Here is a 21,012-nt window from a genome sequence, read left to right as displayed (position 1 = left end):
TCCTTGGAAGAAAAACTATGACAATCACAGCACATTAAAAGGCAGAGTCATCACTTTGCCAACAAAGGTCCGTAAAGTCAAAGGCATGGTTTTTCTGTAGTCATGTATGGATGTGACGGTTGGGCCATAAAGAAGGCTGAGTGTCGAAGGATTGACACTTTCCAACTGTGGTGCCAGAAAAGACTCTTGAGAGTCCATTGGACTGCAAAGAGATCAGACCAATCAATCCTAAAGGAAATCAACCCTGAATATTCATTGGAAGGATTGATGCTGAAGCTGGAGTTCTAATACGTTGGCTACCTGATGCACAGAGTCAACTCATTGGAAAAAACCCTGATGCTGGGAAAGATTGAAGGCAGGAGAAGGGGGCAAGAGAGGATGAGATGGTTGGATGGCATCACTGACTCAATGGACATGAGTTTGAGCAAACTGCAGGAGATAGCGAGGGACAGGGAAGCCTGGCATGCTGCAGTTCATGGGGCCGCAAAGAGTCGGACACAACTAAGCCACAATGGGGGATGAGACCCATACATATAATGAAATCTGTTAAGGTTAAATTCTCTTATATCCTGAGCTAGAAAATAAGATTTATCTCCTTAACTGCATGTACACAGACTTAATAATTCCACTTAAGAGGAATTTTTCCTCAAGAATAACCCAACACAACTAAAAAGTCACATGCAAGGAAGTTCATTAAAGCATTATTTATAATGAGTAAAAAATAAAAAGTTAGAACTAAAGAAATAAAATAGAGATTGGTTCAGTCCATCTATTTCATAGAAGGCCCCTGTTCTAGACTGTGTTCATGCAAGAAAACAGGCAAGATATGTGGTGCTTATGACATGGGGTCATGTGAGACATGGGATCATGTGAAAAAAATGTCACCCAACAGCTAATGGGTGGTTTGAAGCTGGTTTGAAGAACACAATCGTCCTGTGTGGATGCATAAAAAAAGTGCTGATAGAAAGGTTCATCCCAAAATGTTTATTTCAAAGTTCATTCCATTGTTTAAATCTCTTTGTATTAAAAAGAAAGTCTGCTTCCTCTAATATTCAGAGGAAAAAGGAAATTAAAGAAAGTCTGTTAAAAGTGCCTGGGCCCTTACCTCTGCCTCGATTTCATCATAGAGAAACTGCTTGTTGAACCTGGTGAGGGCGTAGTGGGCGCTATCATTGTATAGGTCCAGTGAGTAGAGGACGTACCTGCAGAAGGGGAGACAGGTCACCCGGCTGCCCACACAGGCTTTCTTGGCTTTCACATCTTCCCCCCCACCAGAAATGTAACACTCACTGTTCTCCTTCCTCATGAGGAAAAATAATTTCTTACTTCAAATGCCAAATTTGGTTCCTGTGAGTGCCCTGACAAAACAGCCCCATCAGGCAGGCTGGGCTTTTGGCAGGACATGTGTGGTTCGGTCACACCCAGGGCACCAGGCAGGTCCATGACAGCCTCCTGCAACTTCATCTTCTCACTTATCGTGTTTCAAAGATTTTCAGGCCAATTTGCAATTTTTTAATAACCACAAGAATGAGTCACTTTTTTATTTTTAAGAATAAACTGCCTGACCTAAAAAGAAAAACATACAAAGGTCCCGGGCCCCATAACTGACCAAGAGCAAATCTGGTGTGGCCAAAGCCCCTCTTACCCTGGACAAAAGGTGGTAACTAGCAGTCTGCAGAGGTAAGGTCTCGTTGAGGGCTTGAGACACGTAAGCAGCAGACCCAGCGCAGCCCTCAGAGAGCACACACGCTCACCAAGACCTCTAACGTTCCGGAATAGATGCCACTGCTGCTACAGAGGGAAGGAAGGCTGCTCTCCTGGTGTGCACAGGCCAGGAAGACGGGGACCCCATCTGCTCACCACACGAGACCCTGTTTGCTATTACTTTCCCTCCATGGATTTCGTATTTTCTGACCCTTTCATAGTCTCTAACCCCCAGCCCTGACCCTGAGCCTCACACTAAACAGTTCCTCTCCCAAATCCATCTGGGTCTGAGGCCACACCACACTAGAGGTCAGGCTACCTCTCCCCTTGCCAAGTTCCCAGGACCTTGCTGGCACCTGGACACAGAACTTTTTAATCAGTTTTATTGCTTGGGCACCAGATTTCAATCCAAAGCCAAGACACCTGTTCCTTGTACTGATCCCTGAAGTCTCACCCCAAGAATTATGACTTCAAATGAAGCACAGAACAATTGGCCCCGCCTCCACCTCCCAAACACCACCAAGGACTTCAAACATCATGGACAGGAGGCTGGGACAAGCCTCCAGAACACTTACTCCATCATTGATGCCTCTTTGGTTTCCAAGATGTGGTCTGTCAGGATCCAGGGCATGGACATCTCAATGGGGAATTGGATCCTTCTGCCCATTGTCAACTCCAGAAAGAACTCTCGGAACCACAATTGCGAAAGGTCACAGCACTGCTGCAGCGTTTCTTAAGGGATTCAAAAGACACCACATTAATCTTCTATAAGCAGAAAAGACTCCACAGGGCAATGCAAGGGAGCACGTGCCAGGCTCTCAGCCCTGGGCCTCGACGAGTGGACATGAGTATGTGCCTTGCACAGTGTGGCCACAGACAAAGCCACTTGGATGCGCTGATTCTCATTCACAAACAGGAGAGTCAGCGTCCAGCACTGCAAGCCCAGCAACACCCATCAACAGGACATGGTTAACACTGTGCGCCTTCTGACAGGATTTGCTTTACTTGGGATACAGACACAGTATTGTATTCATACTTAGTGCATGTCTATTTAATGCAAAACAGATTGGAAAAAAAATGTTTCCATCATTTTATGAAGAGAAAAACAAAAGTCTAACTTACTATAAACCTATAGCACTTGCAGCCAAGATAGAGGCTTCGCACCCTGAATAATGGCTCCAGCACAGAAATAAACATGAACAGCTTCATGAAGACCAAGGGCGTCCACAGACACCATGGTCACCCCAGGACGGGATGTGCAGTGTGCACCTGAGGTCACCTGCTACTTTCTACACTTAGCCTGGGAGTGGTTTCTGAAGCCAGGTGACAGCAACACTGGCCTGAGTTGCTGACCCAGTGCAGGTTACAAAGACTTTGCACCTAGGTCACTGGGCCAGCCCCGGCCCAATGGGCCTCACCCTTCTAAGGGCCATGCCACATGGAGGAAGTCCCTGGCCAGCCATGCATTTAAAGCAACAGGCAGGAAATGCCACGAGGGTTACAACATGTGTCACTGCCTGGGAGGACAAAGGGACCGCAGCAGGAGCAGCCAGCCAGGCAGGAGCTTTCTAGACAGTGTTAGTGGTGTTAGAATATGCTGGGGCAGACACTGGTCAGCAGTAGGTCTTACCACTGAAATTTATCAAGTGGGTGTAGAAGAATGACTCTCGATGAAATTTTTCTATGTCCAATATGGTGGGCCCCTCAAGGCTACTTCTCAAGGTTTTCTTGGAACCACTTTTGTCTGCAATGAGGGACTCTAGCATGGTTCTCACCATGTAAAGCTGCATTATCCAAGGAAACATTTGTAGGGGAGAAAATATACATGGCACATTAGTTACAACAAACACAGACAAACCACGAGAAGGTCTGCCCCGCTGACACTGCACTGGCTCCTTGCAGGGGCAGCACCAATCCACACGGCCAAGTCGTTGCTGCTTGGGACAAAGAACTCAGAGCCTCATGTCATAAACGTCAACAAGAAAAACAAATGATGTCTTACCACCAAAGGTTAAAAGGGGCGGATAGACGTAGGACTGCCTCAGAAACGCGTTAACCACATGTAAGAGTCTTTCCGCGCCCACAGACCTGAGCTGCCTGAGCAGCTCGGCAGAGCTCAAGGACTCCGCCATGGTACGCACCAGGTAGAGCTAAACACGGACAGACAGGAGAGCGTTAGTCACGGGGGCACGGGGCAAGGACGCACGCGGATGGGCAGGGGTGTGCACGCCAGCAGACAGGAGGGACCGGCCCGGGGGGCACCCTCACCCTCCGCCCAGGCACCCCAAGGTTCCCTAACTGGCGATTCTCCGAAAGGCTGACAGAAGAGACTCTAGAAGCCCACAACACAGAGCTGATGAGAACACAGTTCCCAGACAGGAGGGGAAAAAGCAGAGGGCCATGAAATCAGACGTGAGGATCACAGGAAAGCTGCTTGAAGGGGCAGGAGGGAGCTGAGTGTGCAGGAGAAAGACTAGCAGTGGTAGCTGAAGACCAAGGAAATAGCAAAGCTATGTTCCAAATTTCCAAAAATTTTATCTTTAGGAATAATCATTTTTTAGACTCTACATAAAAATGATAACCACACATTTAAACACCCAGCAGGAAATAGAGTATAAATATGGACACACAGACTTTCATCCACATTTTGGGGATAGAAGTTGATGCAGTCAAATTAAGTTCTGCATGCAAATGACCAAACCTGGGACTCATGGGGTGTCTATACCCTAGATTCACTTGGACAAGGAATAAAGGAGCAAAAAAGACCCAGATGTACTTGGCCACGGTGAGGTCATTTCACTCCCAGCCTCCCACCAATCCCCAGCTCACGGTCACCCCACTCAGTAGAGCAAGGAACGAGAACCTGGGTGCTGGAGGGTCCTACAGCGCGCCGCGGCACTTTAATGTCGAAGCCACTCTTTGGGTCCTTCTCGCCCCGCAGGGCTGGGTCGTTGAAGGGCTCATGCCCTGTCTCCCAGTCACACACAGTCTTCCTGATGGCCTGCAGGACACTAAACCACCAGTCAAGTTGTTAGGGTGTGACAAAGTATTGACATCCTCAGCACTTTTACAATCACAGTATCCTAACTTAACTCACAGCCAACTCTGACACGAGTTCCCTTGTGGGCAGTGGGAGGACGTGGCAATGGGACAGTTCAACGTCAAACTTTCAAAATAGACCATTTTCTTGGGGACGTTACCACCCTCAGAAAATCTAATGTGCTGGCATTTTGCATCAATTAGCCCGGAAGTGGTGTTTGATTTCTTAAATACTGAGTCATGCTAAGGGCAGCAAGAAGACAGGCCCTAAACATCCACTCAGAGTTCAAACAACCTTCTCAAGACTTATCCCCTTTTCTCATTTGAATATGGTCACCAACACAATCCTGGGGACTCTGTCCCCACCTCATTTGGATATCCGGATTCCACCACTCCCAACAGGGCTCCACCATGTAGAGTCCCCCACAGGCACCACGTTCAGGGCGGACACACCCACAAGCCCACTCTGATCACTTTGAGCTAGACTACACTGCACATTTCCCACACAGTAGCAGTGAGGCTCCTTGCAGCAATAATGAGGCTCACTGAAAACATGAAAATTTTCACTAAGCCTTCCAGGTGAGAGAACAAAAACTAGGAAGCCTGACAGTGTAGTAAGATCTTATTAGTGACATTTATATCAACTATAAAGCAACGAGAAGAAATCACTATCCATGTGACCCCCTCTGAGCTTCATTTTATACAAATGTCTCTGAAAGACGACTTTATCTAAAATGTTGAACATTAATAGAAACCTAGCTAAAGATTGCTGTAGGATCTCTGAAATACGTATAAGGCTTATGACTAAATTGTACGACAGGCCATAGGAATAGAAGCAAAAATACTGAAGATAATAAACTTTGAAGTGGGAGATGAGATGCTGAATTGTGTGTCCCTCCACTCCTGATAAGCAGAACTGTCGCACAGATTTTGAGACACACCCACGTCTAAGATATCAAACCCTTGGTCCTGGGTCTCCAGACTGCTTAGACCTTTGTATCTGACTTATGGATTGTTCAGGTTAATAACTGGACCCATTACATTACATTTAGAGGAAATTCACCAAACAGGCGTCTGGAGGTTGAATATAAGTGTACTGAGCATATTTATAAAAAAGTAACCTAAGCTGACCCTTCCGTTATGGACGGTTGTGCAGGGAGGTGTGTGCAGCAGGGCTGACCTCTGGATGACATTCTTCTTCTTCTTGATGGCCTGCCGGAGTGGCTCCCTGAGGGTGACCTGGGAGAAGTCCTGTAGTGCAGCATAGACAGTGTGGCGGATGGCATGGTTGAACACACTCTCCATCCTGCCCATCAGCACCTGCAGGCCTTTGATCATGGCAATCACCTGCAGGAGGACATGTGACCTTCAGTGTGTGGAGGGCGGCAGGTGATCCTGACACACGCCAGGTGTCTGCCTCCCCTGAGCCCAGGCCCTCGCCCCCGGGCTCCTGTTTTCTCCTGTACATCTGCAGCTGTCCCTGTTTCTGGGTCTGACCCCATCGCACTACAAGTGCCTGAGGGCAGGGACAGATCTGCTTGGCCTGGAGCTAACAGGAGCATTTGGTAACTGACTCAAAATACTTCTCAATCTACTAGGGAACATCTCTCTGTGACAGACTTCAAACAAAAAAGAAGAAAAAGATTGAGGAGAGCAAATCTGTTATCATCTGGAAAAGAAAAAAGAAATCACAAGTTTGTAACCCAAATCCCATCTGTTAACAATGGCATAGTGGATTAAAATGCATAGAAAGTCTGAAGAAAATGCAGTGAACTGCTTAAAGTTCATTTTTGTGATGGCACCAGAGACAGGATTCTATCCTCATTTCACATGCATGTTTTCTGTTTGCTTGGAGGATTTATATAATGAACACGGGTTGCTTTTCTAATAAGGAAACAAAGGGAAATTTTCTATTTAAAAAAGCAAATTCTCCAATTGAAGTTGAACTGAATTCAAGCTCACAGCAATCTAAAGGAAATCTAATCCTAAGGAAATCAACCCTGAATATTCACTGGAAGGACTGATGCTGAAGCTCCAATATTTTGGCCACCTGATGTGAAGAGCTGACTCATTGGAAGTGACACTTGTGCTGGAAAAAGTTGAAGGCAAGAGAAGAAGGGGATGACAGAGGATGGGATGGTTGGATGGCATCACTGACTCAATGGATATGAGTTTGAGGAAACTCAGGGAGATAGTGATGGACAGAGAAGCCTGGTGTGCTACAAGTCATGGGGTTGCAAAGAGTCAGACGTGACTTAGTGACTGAACAACACTAACAACATATTCAAACTATAGAATGTAGGAAAGGTGTGCTGAAAGGTAAATCTGGAGCTTTGAACTAAATATAATAACAACAATACCCATCACTAATTTATAAAAAGATAAAAATAACCACCCCAAAGTAGAAGGAAATGAATATCTAAAAGCAAAAATCAATGGAACAGAAAACAAGCATGTACTAGAAAGTGACAAACTAAGAAAAAGCTGTTTTATAAACAAACAAATGCTCAGGAAGACTGATCAAGGGAAAAAAAAACAGGCAAGCATGAATAAAGAGGGGACGTTAGCACACAATCCACAGATACTAAGAGATGATGAGACTGTATTGGAACAGGATAAACATACAGATTGACAGACTAGAATTAAGAGTCCAGAAATAAATCCTCACATTTATAATCAATTTGTTTTCAACAAGGGTGTGAAACAATTCGATAGGGAAATACTATCTTTTCAACAAATGTGCATGCACTCAGTCATGTCTGACTCTTTGCGACCCGAACAGATAATATTGAGGCACAACTAGATATCCTCATGCAAGAGAATCAAGCTGGACTCTTGTGAAGGAAAGGGTCAGAACAGTAACCTGGGATGAACAAACCCTGCACATTCTCAGGGAAATCTGGCCTGTGGCTGGCTCCTAGGAAACGACTCCAAGTCACTGGAATACTCAGCCCGAAGAATATGTATCTGAGGCTCTGGGCCATTTCAATAGCAGTTTCAGCAGACATTTTATGCTAACAATGTGATTTATCAGAAACAGCTGTTTTTCTTTGAGACCTACAGTCTGAGTAGCTGAGTGCTATAGCAATTGTGCTACACGCCAACATTACTGACCCTCAATAAAAACCCTGGTCACCAAGGCTCAGGTGAGCCTCCCTGGCTGGCAACACTCTGCATCTGTGGTCACCCACCGCTGCCAGGAGAAATAAACACATTCCCTGCAGCTCCAATAAGGAGGGGGACATCTGGAATTTGCCCCTGGCCTCTCCTGGACTTAACCCAGCTGTCTTTTCCCTTTGTGATTTTAATCTATGTCATTTCTCTATAATAAATCATAACCCTGAACAGAACAGCTACTTAGTTCTATGTAGCTTAGTCTAGCAAAATCTAGGCTAAGGGTGGTCTTGGGGACCTTTGATATAACACCTTATCTCATAGCATTAAAAAATTAACTCAAAATGGACCATATACATTTAAAAATATCTAAGACAAAACAAACAAACAAGACAAATCTTTGTGACTTGGGTTAGGTGGTGATTTCTTAAGATATGACACCAAAAGCATAAGCAACCAAAGAAAAAATTGAAAAACTGAACTTTATTAAAATGAAAGACTTTTATGCTTCAAAAGATCCCATTAAGAAAGTAAAAAGTAAATGGGAGAAAATGCTGCAAATCATATGCCTGGTAAGAACTGCTTCATAGAAATATATAAAGAACTCAATAATAAAAAGACAAATAATTCAATTAAAAAATGGGCAAAGGATCTGACAATTCTCCAAAAATATACAAACTGTCAACTGTGTCACTCAATTGTGTCTGACTCTTTGTGACCCCATGGACTGTAGCCCACCAGGCTCCTTTGTCCATGGAATTCTCCAGGCAAGAATACTGGAATGGGTTGTCATTTGCTCCTCTAGGGGATTTTCCAGACCCAGGGATCGATCCCAGGTCCCCTGCATTGGCGGGTGGATTCTTCTACCACTGCACCACCTGGGGAGCCCACAAACTGTCAGTAAGCACAGGAAAATATGCTCAACAGTGTTAGTTATTATAAAAATTCATATCAAAACCACAATGAGATACTACTTCACATCTAGTAGGCTGGCCAGAATCAAGACAGGCATCAGGCTTGGCAAGGAGTTGGAGAAAGTGGACTCTCACGCACTGTTGGCAGGAATGTAAAGAAGTGTTGCCATTTTGCAAACTATCTGGCAGTTTCTCAAAATGTTAAAGGCAGAGATACCATATGACCCAGCAACTCTACTCCTAGATGTATTATAAGAAGGAAGGAAAACTAGTCCACACAAAAACCTACACACACAAGTTCACAGCGGCATTATTCATAAGTGAAAAGGTAGAACAACCCAAGTGTCTGTCAGTTAATATGGATAAATAAAATATGATATATACATAAAATGGAATATTACTTGGCAAGGAAAAGAATGCAATATTGATATATGTGGGAACCTTGAAAATATTATTAAGTGAAAGAAACCAAGCGCAATCACATATTGTATGAAATGCCCAGAATAAGCAAACCTACAGAGTCAGATCGCAGATTGTTAGCTGCCATGGGATGAAGGAAGGGGAAAATGCGGGGGTGACTCCCAATGGGTGTGAGTTTCTTTTTTGAGACAACAAAAATGTTCCAAATTTGTTTGTGATTATACAATTCTGTGAATATATCCCCTCAAATCACTGAAATTTACACTTTAAATGGGTGAACTTTAGGTATGTGGGAAAAAGCTGTTACCAAAAAAGATGAAAACTTATAAAAAAAAAATGTGTCAAAAATAATAAAATTTAGAAAGATTCTTAGAAAAATCTTTGAAAATACAACTTACCAAACCTGATACAAGTAATAGAAAATCTGAAAACTTCTACAAATAGCAAAGAAACTGAAAGTTTCAAAAGCCATCCCATACAGGAAAAGCTTCACAAGTAAATGCTGGAAACCATTTAAGGAAAAAATAACATCTTACACAAACCACTACAGACAACAGAAAAGACGGGAGTGTCATCAACCATTTCATGAAGCCAGAATCCAAAAATTAGAATGGAAAGTTATCAAGGTGTGGGCTAAGCACAATAGCCTCCTCCCTAAAAGCACCCTGTGAAAGTGGGTGTTGGTAGCTGGTGCAGGTAACCTCACAATAGAGACACCAGGACATGCTCTCAGACAAATGCCCAAGGTCAACACCAGCACGATGAACCAATAACACTGACAGCATGGGCCTCTGACGTGATGTTATTAAAATGGCATTTCAGCTCTGCGCTCCTCCTTTGCAAAAGCTACAACCCCAGTCTAATCATGAAAAAAACATCAGATAAATTCCAGTTGAGGGATATTCTAAAGACTAGCACTGCTCAAAACTGTCACAGTCACCACAAACAAGAAAAGTCTGAGACAGTGTCATGACCCAGAAGAGTCAAAGGGTACATGATGACTACATGTGAATAAATCATGGGCTTTAGCTAATAATAATGTATTTACATTGGCTTATTAAAAATATAACAATACTAAAATAAGATGTTAGTAATAAATGAAAAAGGGCACAGGGTATATGGGAATCCACTGTACTATCTTTGCAATTTTTCTGCAAATCTAAAAGTGTTCTAAAATCAAACATTAAAAGAAAAAAGTATTATTAAAAGTCACTCTTACTCATGAACTTCAATGCAAAAATCCATATAAAAATCTTAGCAACCTGTATCTTGTAACATATAAAAAGGATAAAATACCATGATCAAGTTGAGTTTACACCAGGAATGCAAGGCTAGCTTAATATTAAACCTGATCCAAAAAACCCTATCAATGTAAATCTAGCACACTGATAGAATAAAAGAATCATAAAACTATCTTAATGGATAAAAAATGTTTTACAAAACTAGTATCTATCCATGATAAAATCTCTTAGCAAATATGGAATAGAAGGCAATTTCTCTGATCTGAGGAAAGGTAGTTACAAGGAACCTATAACAAATACATTGTATGGCAAATGTTGAAAGCTTTCCCTTTGGGATGGGAAACAAGACAAAAAATGCCTAGAGTCTCCTTCTATTTAATGAGTAGGGATCCTACCCAGTGTGATTAAAAAAAAAATAGAAGGGGGAGAAATAAGACTGTCATCATTTCCGATGATATGATTATATAAGTTGAAAATGCAGAAGAATCTATGGATAATTTATTACAATTAATAAGTGAGTTTAGACAAGTTGGTAGATACAAGGAAAACTTAAAAAAAAAAATTTGATTTTAAACACCAGTGATAAATATTTAGAAAAAAATAAAGCCAACGAAAGATGTGCAACAGTTTTACAGATGAAAAGAGGTATTAGAGAATCTTAATGAATGGATGGACATATCAGATTCATGAAAGACTTAATATGATAAATTTGTCAATTCTTCCAAAAATGGTCTATAGGTTTATTCATACCCTTATAATAAATTTTAACAGGATTCACTGGGACATAAATAGATGGTTCTAAAATGTATGAAAATGCAAAGGGTGAGAAGAGCTAAGAACTCTTGAAGAGAGAAAGATGTACTTTACAAGACACGCTTAACTACTGTAATTAAGACAGAGGGATTAGGAAAGGACAGACAGATTGACCAATGGATTGGAACATGAGCAGAAACACACCTGCCCGGGGATGGTCACCTGTCGCACAACAGAGATAGCAGGCAGAGCAACTGGGAGGGTTGGAGGAGGTATTTCGGATCTAAATGTGAAAGGCAGAATAAGACATCCAGAAGACAATGTAGAAGACTATCTTCATGACCTTGGGGGTATGCAAAGATTTCTCAAACAAGGTAGGAAACGTACAGCTACAAAACATACATCCAGAAACTAGAAGGCACAGAAATTAAGACCTGTTCATCACAAGAGTCCTAAACAGCATGCAGAGCTGGGAACCACACAGCTGTGAGTGGGGTTCCTCTCCCTCCAACACCCAGGTCTCAACTCGCTCCTCTTGTGTTTGCCAACAAAAAGCTGCTGAGGCTCCCCAAGCTCTCCCCAGAACACGCCCTGATCTGGCTCAGGGGAGTGTCTATGCCGTGACCAGGAACCCACAACCTGTTTTAATCTCTATTCTGACATCTGTGACAGATTCAAAGAGCTGCCCTACACAGACGAAACTGCATAAAACAAGTAGTTCATTCATGCTTTTGCCTTTCTTTGTAAAGCAAAGACAGTCTGAGGTCAGAATCAAAGGAGGAGAAAGCAGGCAAGCCATACCTCCACCAGGGCAAACTTCTCCTCGCTGGTGTAGTTGTAGCGGGTGGCACGCTCATACTCCTCAGCATTGTCAGGGCAGTCCTTGTTGGAGTACTTGTCCGTTGGGTGCACAAGTTTCCATGAATACTGGTGTGATCAAAAAAGAGGGGCAACAGTCACACTGAATGCAAAATGTTTAACTGCTGGTCTTACAGGACTACTGCCAAAAGCTACCAAAGGTCAAAGGTCAGCCTCCTCTTGTTCATTGAGTCTGAGAATCACACAAAGGCATGAGTGCTTGCATGCACACACACACACACTGCATGTACACAAGTGCACATGCACACTACATATGCATGCACACACAGTCCATTTCCATAAAACTGCAAAACATTCTGGAAATGTGACTTGAGTTTCAAGTAATGCATCAAAAACTTAAGAAATACATCAGGTAAAATGGTCTGGATATTTTCTGTGGAATATCTAAGACTATAAGCACTTTATCACCATTTCTAAAAGAATTAGCCTTTCAAACAATCAAGTATCCATCCAAATATAAAAATTCTTGTCTGAGCAAAATAAACCACGAAACAGAAAAATCTTCTGACTTATGAGTATTCAAACCTTTTTATGCATCATAAACCACTTTACTAATCCTAAACAAAAGAAACTGATGGCTAGAAATACAGAGTGTTCTCTTTTAAAAAATGAGAATTAAAAATCATCATAACAATACAAATGTAATTCTACCAATGTGTTTTAAAAGATAAGGACCCTGAATTCTAATATATGTAAATGAAATGTACATTGAACCATCTTAGAAACATAAATTAATATATACTCTTATTTCTAGTGCCAAAGATAAAAAGTCAATTTGTTTTTGATCCAATGGCCAAGTTAAAGCAGAATAAATATAGTTTAATCAGTTTATTGACAAGTTTAGGAAGAAAAGCACTTCTAATTAACTAGGGGGTGCATTTCCAAATAAAAGTGAGAGGGCCTACCACTTCCATCACATGAGCACTCCACTGGGACAGCAGCTGAAGACCTTGAAGAGCCAAGTCAAAGAGCTTCCGGTATTCAGCGTCTGTCTTCTGAGCCTCCTGGCGGCCTGAGCCCGTGACCACCTAGAGATGATAGAGCATTAAGAAGTCACCAGTGTCCAGGAAACCACTTATCAAACCCATTCGAGGAGCCTACTCCAAATGTACACTGACAAAAGTAGTTCTAAAAAACTAGTTATTACTTTAGATGATGCTAGGGAATCAATTATTTTAATAACTGATACACAGAGCAAAGGAATCCAGCTCTGGAAGGAGCAAGGAGCTGAGGGGACCACCAGGCTGAGCCCAAGTCATGCCTCAAGGCAGTGGATGCAGCTGTCCACATCCCAGACAATCAACTGGATCCCCCAGCAGACCTCAGCATGGCTGCCCAGGGGCCAGGTGGGCCTGGAGTACAGGAGCTGTGTCTGACGGGGCCTCTAATCTGGCAGTGTACAGGACACACAGGGGAAAGGTCATGGCAAATGATGGCACAGAAAATGAGGGTGGACGTAGGCACGAGAAGGGGGATGGTCACATCAACCACTGCAGCTTATACACGGAGGCACAAAACCCTGGGAAAATAAGCCGCTACTGCTAATGAGCAAAGAGGGTAAAAGTGAGCAGTTACCAGCTGTTTACTACTAAGGAATACAAACTTGGTTCTTCAGGTGTGATGCAATTATGGTTATGTTTTAAAAGGGCTCTTCATTCGTTAGAGACACATGGGAAATATATTCAGAGGGAGTGCTATGTTATCTTGCAATTGCTTCAAGCTAACCTGGAGGAGTAACTGAAAAGGGGTAGGTGATGAAGCTAGTGTGGCATCTGAGGGGCCAGGACTGGTCTCTTCATTTGTGTGCTTGAAAATTTATGTAATGGAGAACTAAAACACAAATAATAAAAATGGAACACTCCTACACTGTTGGTGGGAATGTAAGTTGGTGCAGTGACTATGGAAAACAGTATGGAGATTCCTTAAAAAAACTAAAAATAAAATTTCCATATGATCTAGCAATCCCACTCCTGGGCATATACTTGGACAAAATTATAATTCAAAAAGATACATGCAGGGTACTTCCTGGAAGTTCAGTGGTTAAGAGTCCACACTTTCCATGCAGGCGGCACAGGCATGATCCCTGATCAGGGAAGATCCCACATGCCTCGCTGCACAGCAAAAAAAAGATACATGTACTCCTATGTTCACAGTAGCAGTATTCACAACAGCTGAAACACACGATCATACGACTCAGCCATAAAAAAGAACAAAACAATACCACTCGCATCAACAAGATGCAACTAGAGATTATTATACCAGTAACCTAAGTCAAACAGAGACAGACAAACACCATATGATACCACTTATATGTGGAATCTAAAATACGGCACAAATGGACCTATCTACAAAACAGAAACAGACTCTCAGACACAGAGAACAGATCTGTGATTGCCAATCGGGAGGTGGGTGGGCCTGGGGTTTGGGATTAGCATGTGTAAACTACTATTTATAGAATGGATAAACAACAAGGTCCTACTGTATGGCAAAGGGAACTATATTCAACATCAAGTGATAAATCATAATGGAAGAGAATATTAAAAAAGGAATGTCAGTATGCATATAACTGAGCCATGCTGCGGCACAGCAGAGATTGGCACAACACTGTAAATCAACTATATTTCAATTTAAAAACGCGAGTGTGGTGCTGGCGTAAGGACAGACATGAAGGTCAATGGTACAGAACTGAGAGTCCAGAAATGAAGCCTCAGGATTATAGTCAACTGGTTCTCCCCCACCCAGTTTTACTGAGATATAACTGATACATACATAAGGTGTACAATATGATTTGATTTGATATGGGTTTCCCTAGTGGCTCTGACAGTAAAGCATCCACCTGCAATGCGGGAGGACCTGGGTTCAATGGCATGGAAACCCACTCCAGTATTCTTACCTGGAGAATTCCATGGACAGAGGAACCTGGTGGGCTACAGTCCATGGGGTCACAAAAAGTCAGATACGATTAAGTGACTGAGACAAGTGCAAATCCTGTGAAGTGACTACACAATAAGTTAATATCTACCAACTCACAGTTACAATTTTTTTTTCCTGTGATGAGAACTTTCAGGATTTACTCTCCCAGGAACTTTCAAAGATATAATACTGTACTATTTAACTACAGTCACCATGCTGCATATTACAGCCCCAGAAATTATTTATCTTATAACTGAAAGCCTGTACCTTTTGGCCACCTTTTCTCACTTCTTTTACCTCTTGCCTCTGGCAACCACCAGTCTGTTCTCTGTATTCATGAGTTTGGTTTTCAGATGCCACACAGAAGTGGTATCACACAGTATTTGTCTTTTTCTGTCTGACTCACTTCACTCAGTGTGATCCCCTTAAGGTCCATCCACGCTGTCACAAATGGCAGGACCTCCTTCTTTTGTATGACTGAGTAGTAGTCCATTGTGTACTATATATCACATTTTCTTTATTTATTCATCTATCTGTAGACACTTAGGCTGTTTCTTTGGTTTGAGTATCATAAATAATGTTGCAATGAACACAGAAGTGTACAGTCAATTGATTTTTGATGAGGGTGCCTTCAGTGGAGAAAGAATAGTCTTTAAAAAACAATATTGGCAAAACTGGATATCCACATACAAAAGAATGAACTTGAACCCCTAAATTATATCATACTTAAAAAGTAACTTTAAGTGGATCATAGATCTAAATATAAGAGCTAAAACTTCTACAAAACTCTTAGAAGAAAACAAGAGGTAAATCTTTCTGACTTGGGTTAGGCAATGGTTTGTCCATTATGACCAAAAGCAGAAACAACCGAAGAAAAAATAGATACAAGTGGACGACACCAGGGATTCCCTGGGGGCTCAGCACTGAGGAGCCTGCCTGCCAGTGCAGGGACATGAGTGTGAGCCTCAGGCCAGGAGGATCCTGCATGCCCCAGAGCAACCAAGCCCGTGCGCCATGACCACTGCCCTGGGGCCTGCGAGCCACGTGCCAAAGCTACTGAAGCCTGTGTGCCCTAGACTCTACGCTCCGCAACAAGAGAAGGCACCACAGCGAGAGCAGCAGCCTTGAGAGAAGCCCCTGCGAGCCGCAGCTAGAGAAAAAGCCTGCACAGCAATGAAGACCCAGCACAGCCAAAAGTAAACAAATAAAACAAACTGGACCACATCAAAAATAAAAAACTGTGCTTCAAAGAGCATCACTGAGACAGCAAAAAGCCAGAAGAACAGGAAAAAGACAGGGGACAGAACTCCAAAAGAACAAGAGAAAATATATGAAAATCACATGACAGATAACAGAATATTAAGAACCTAATAGTAAAAAAAAAAAAAAGAAAGATAATACAATTTAAAAATGGGCAAATACTTCAAGAGACATTTCTTAAAATTGGCCAACGAGTACATGAAAAGATATTCAGTTTCATTAGCCATTAAGGATATAAATCCAAACCACAACCAGGTACCACTTCACATTCACTAGGACGGTCAGAATTAAAAAAAAAAAAAAAAAAAAAAAAACAGAAACAAGGGCTGGTGAAGATGTAGAGAAATCAGACTTCTCACAGACTGCTGGTGAGAATGTAAAATAGTGCAGTTGCTTTGAAAACAGCTTCGCAGTTCCTCAAATGTTCAACAATGAGTGCCATATGACTCAGCAGTTTCATTCCTAGATATCTACCTAAGAGAAATGAAAACTTTCGTCCACACGAACACTTGTACACGGATGTTCATAGCAGCATTATTCAAAATGAACCAACAAAATGTGGTATGTCCAAGCAATGTAGTATTATTCAGACATAAAATTATTTTAAATATTATAAGCCATAAAATTATTGATGCAGGCTATAACATGGATGAACCTTGAAAATACAATGTTAAATGAAAAAAGCCAGTCACCAGAGAGCATGTATTATATGATTCCATTTATATGAAATGTCCAGTAGATAAATCCATAGATAGAAAGTAGACTGCCAGGTGCCAGAAGGAGGGGAATGGGGAGTGACTACTAACGGGTGCAGAGTTACTCTGGGAATGCTGACAGTGTTCAACAAGACTGTGGTGACAGTTACAGAACTCACTAAATATACTAACAATCTTTGAACTGCATAATTTAAATGGGTGCATTGTCTGATACATGCATTATGTCCTCATAAATCTGTTTAAAAATAAACTGAGCGGGGTACTCTTTTGCCCCCTTCTGATGCCTATGTCAGAAGCTTTCTCTATCTCCTTTATACTTTAATAAAACTTTATTACACAAAAGCTCTGAGTGATCCAGCCTCGTCTCTGACCCAGGATTGAATTCGTCTCCTCTAGAGGCCAAGAATCCCACGTCTTATCGTTCAGCAACAACCTTTCATCTTGGGGGCTCGTCCGGGATCCTTCAGGACAAGATGGGCCTGACAATCTATGTGAACCTACTTCTGCTGACTCCAGAAATCCTGAGTCTGCCGTTTGATCCTCAAGACAATGCCTTCCTGTCCTGGGCTCACTCCTATGCTGCATTCCACAATCGGTCTAACTGCTGGGTCTGCGGAGCACTCCCCTCTTCATCAGTGGAAGGCTTCCCGTGGTGGACATCTCCACTTCAAGGAAAGGGCTTTCTCCAAGTCTGCAAATACCTTCAACAATCGCATGTGATGCCTCTTCTTCCTCTAATGACATCTAACAACCCTAGAATGGACTGGTGTAATACTTTGTACCTTAACTATGGACATAATGTGACTTTTAATTTTGATTATACACTGTCTCAGTTTAAAGACTATTTTGCTGCACATAAGACAAATAGGTCTAGATCTGATGGTTTTTTACCTGACATTTATCAAATATGGGATGACGTTATTTGGCTAACTCCTGAAAAAGGACGTCTAATATCTACTGCCCTTATATGCCGGGAACAAACAGAGCCATTCCCCAAAGTTAGCCAACAAGTTAATTACAATGATTGGAAACAATTGGGATTTTTACCTCAGGAAATATGTAACGTAATCATTCCCGTGTTTTCCAACCCCAGTTCAGACCTCCCTTTGTCTGGCCAGGCACTAATTGGGACTGGGTATCTCAGTCACGCTGGCTTGCTCCAAACGGGACTTATTGGATATGTGGTTCTTACCTATGGGCTTGGCATCCCCCTGGCTAGATAGGGAGATGCACCCTGGGTCTAGCCTTTACTCATGGCTTTATATTTTCAGAGCTTCCAGAAAAGCCTGCTAATTTGCCCCACCTTAAAACTCAGTGGGCAAGGTCTGTATTTCACTGGTATGATTATTTGGCTGCAGTGTTTGTCCCCTCTTTGGGAACTACAGATGCTATGCTACGAGTAGATGCTTTGACTGATTTTACTCAACAGGCATTACAAGATTCTCAAAAAGCCGTTTCAGCTCTTAATGCTGAACAAGCACAAATTAGAAAGGTGGTTTTACAGAACAGATTGGCTTTAGATATTCTGACAGCTGTGCAAGGAGGAACTTGTGCCATTATTCATGCCCAATGCTGTACTTATATACCTGATATGAGCACTAATGTTACTCATTTTACTAAACACATGACCACGATGACTGGGGCCATGGATACTCCTGAAGCCTCAATCGCCTCACTTTGGGGGACGTTAACTAGCTCCCCATGGTGGAAACTATCTTAATTGCAATAACTCTGATTGTTCTGTTTCTGCTGTTTGCTGCCTGCATCTGTAACTGTGTAACTGGGTTTGTTTCCAGTCACATGAAAGCTTTTACCTTACAAATGGTTGCTCAGACTCCTGCTATCACTGCAGCTTCTCCCGGCTACTATTTGGGGCCCCTGGATCAGACATCCTCACTATGAGGATTAGGAGAATATGTTGCCTCACCAATTTAGGGACAACGCCCCTTGTCAGCTCGGAAGCAGTTATGGAATGAGAACGACGCCCCTTTTCCCTAGGCAACATAATTCTCCTAAAAGAAAAGGGGGGAATGAGAGAGTCATTTCCTAGGCAGGTTGATAAGAAGTCTAGGGGTCCCCAAGGAGAGAGAGGTCTGGGATATTCAAGGAGGAAGAAAGGACAAACTTTTTTACTTTTTTTCCTCTACATTCCTTAGGATTATATAACAATAACGTATCCTGCCTGAGGACAGTCTCTGGGTTAAACCCTCTGGCTAATTCTGTTATCTTAAAATGTAAATTATGGGAGTAGGTCTGGTCTTTACAAGGATGTATCCTGTCTGAGGACAATCTTTGGATTAAACCTTCTGGCCAACTCTGTTATCTTAAAATGTAAATTATGGGAGTGGGTCTGGTGAGGTCTTTGCAACCTCCAGACATTCTTTGGATTCATTGGAGAGTATATAACTCCATTGCTAACACTGGCAAAGGGGTACTCTTTTGCCCCCTTCTGATGCCTATGTCAGAAGCTTTCTCTATCTCCTTTATACTTTAATAAAACTTTATTACACACACACACACAAAAAAAAATAAAAATAAACTGAGCAAAGCTTTCAAAGGTAGATCTCTTTTCTCTCATTAAAACCATCATCTGATTCTAAGGGCACTATGGCAGAGCTCAGAAGGCAGACAGGAACCACGCCTGCTGTCAAATGCTCCATTTGGAAAGGCAGACATGAGCTCTCTGTGCTGTCTGAGAGCTCCTCATGAACTCAGCTGACAACTACATGAAGTGCAGAGGGCTGGCCCCCAGCTCTACTCGGTCAGCCACCACCTGGGGTCTGCGCGGTGGTAACAGGCCCTGAGCGTCTGGACTATCTTTCAGTCATTGTGGTTACATATTGACTAGGGCTTGTGGTTGAGGGATGGAGTGCTCATTGTCCTGCAATGGGCAGAACCAGCACACAGAGTTCTTCCTCCAAATGTAATGGTCCTCCTGAGAACCCCAACGTACTACAATCTCAAAAACCAGACCTCTCTATGTGGCCGCAAGTCCCTAGGTCCCTCTACACCATGTACAGCACCCATCCATGCCACTGATCACTGCTCTGACACTGATCTGGTGTCTCGTCTACTAGGACGTGAGAAATGACACTCCCGTTGCTGCTTCTGCTCTCTTAGACCCCTGACCCACCCTCCCCATGTGAGTAATGCTGGCTTGGAGCCAGGCATGCAGCAGGTATGGGCAATGTGACTGGCCCAAACAAGGACACAGAAAACCCAGCTGCAAAGCTGGGGGGAATTAACAAGGCCCGTGGCCCAAGAGAGAGCACTACCTCCCACACCCATCTTCAGGCCTTTTTCTGGGCACTTGATGTTTCTTCCCATCAACATGGAAGCTCTTGTACTTCCTCCCTCTAGACAGGAAAGGGCGCAAGTCAAAACCACCCCTTCTGCTCCTGATGTCCTCCACTCCACTCTCCTTTCTCCTAGCAGTTTGGAACCACGGAACTAGACTAGAAAATGCACTTAATTCATGGTCCCAACTCAGTCATTTTTTGGGGATCACTGCTAATATTTTTCCAAAAAAAAGAAGATGCTTTTTGGACAACTGAACAGATCCAAACAAACTCCATTATATCGTATCTGCACTGCCTCATCCATTACAATGACAGCTTGTTAAGTACATAGTACTTAAACTATGCTTCTCAAAGTAAATGAAGGGTGTAAAATTCAAACTAAATTTGGGTGCAGAGAATACAAGGACATCAGACATGGTGTTGCCAGGTGTGCATTGCAGGCAGAGGCCACTCACCTCGCTATTGCTGTAGCGTGCCAGTTCCGAGATGAAGCGCATATGGTCCTCCCGAATCTGGACCATCTGCTCGCAGATGTTGTACTGTGGGCTGCTGCTGGAGGATGTGCAGGTCCATCTGGGGGTAAAGGGGAAATGTGCGTGACCTGAGGGACACCTGCAAGGCAGGCCCACCCCCAGCCCAGCAGGCCCGCTGAAGCCGAGGTTGAGGTGTAGAGCAAACGTGGCATCCTCTGCATGGTAACAGCTGGGTCTGCCTCAGCTCCCTTTGTCGGGTCAGAATACATGGCTGTATTCTGGAAAAG

At 42.9% G+C, this 21,012-nt stretch overlaps 1 protein-coding gene across 2 annotated transcripts in view; it reads right to left on the bottom strand.

Moving 5' to 3' along the window:
* CYFIP1 (cytoplasmic FMR1 interacting protein 1) overlaps positions 1–21,012 on the bottom strand; it is a 104,120-nt gene that overhangs the window by 35,293 nt on the left and 47,815 nt on the right. Inside the window, exons 11-18 of one of the 2 annotated variants that reach the window (XM_065932003.1) lie at positions 20,708–20,825; positions 12,970–13,092; positions 11,987–12,112; positions 5,924–6,090; positions 4,568–4,715; positions 3,707–3,854; positions 2,280–2,436; positions 1,106–1,202 (exon numbers count right to left, since the gene is read on the bottom strand). In XM_065932003.1, coding sequence (XP_065788075.1) covers positions 1,106–1,202; positions 2,280–2,436; positions 3,707–3,854; positions 4,568–4,715; positions 5,924–6,090; positions 11,987–12,112; positions 12,970–13,092; positions 20,708–20,825 — 1,084 coding nt within the window. Of the gene's footprint in view, positions 1–1,105; positions 1,203–2,279; positions 2,437–3,334; positions 3,489–3,706; positions 3,855–4,567; positions 4,716–5,923; positions 6,091–11,986; positions 12,113–12,969; positions 13,093–20,707; positions 20,826–21,012 lie in introns of both variants that reach the window. The other variant, XM_065932002.1, reaches the window with a different exon arrangement.

This window comes from Muntiacus reevesi, chromosome 3, assembly GCF_963930625.1.
Source record: "Muntiacus reevesi chromosome 3, mMunRee1.1, whole genome shotgun sequence".
Classification (NCBI taxonomy): Eukaryota; Metazoa; Chordata; class Mammalia; order Artiodactyla; family Cervidae; genus Muntiacus; species Muntiacus reevesi.
This window is presented reverse-complemented; position numbering and strand designations above follow the sequence as displayed.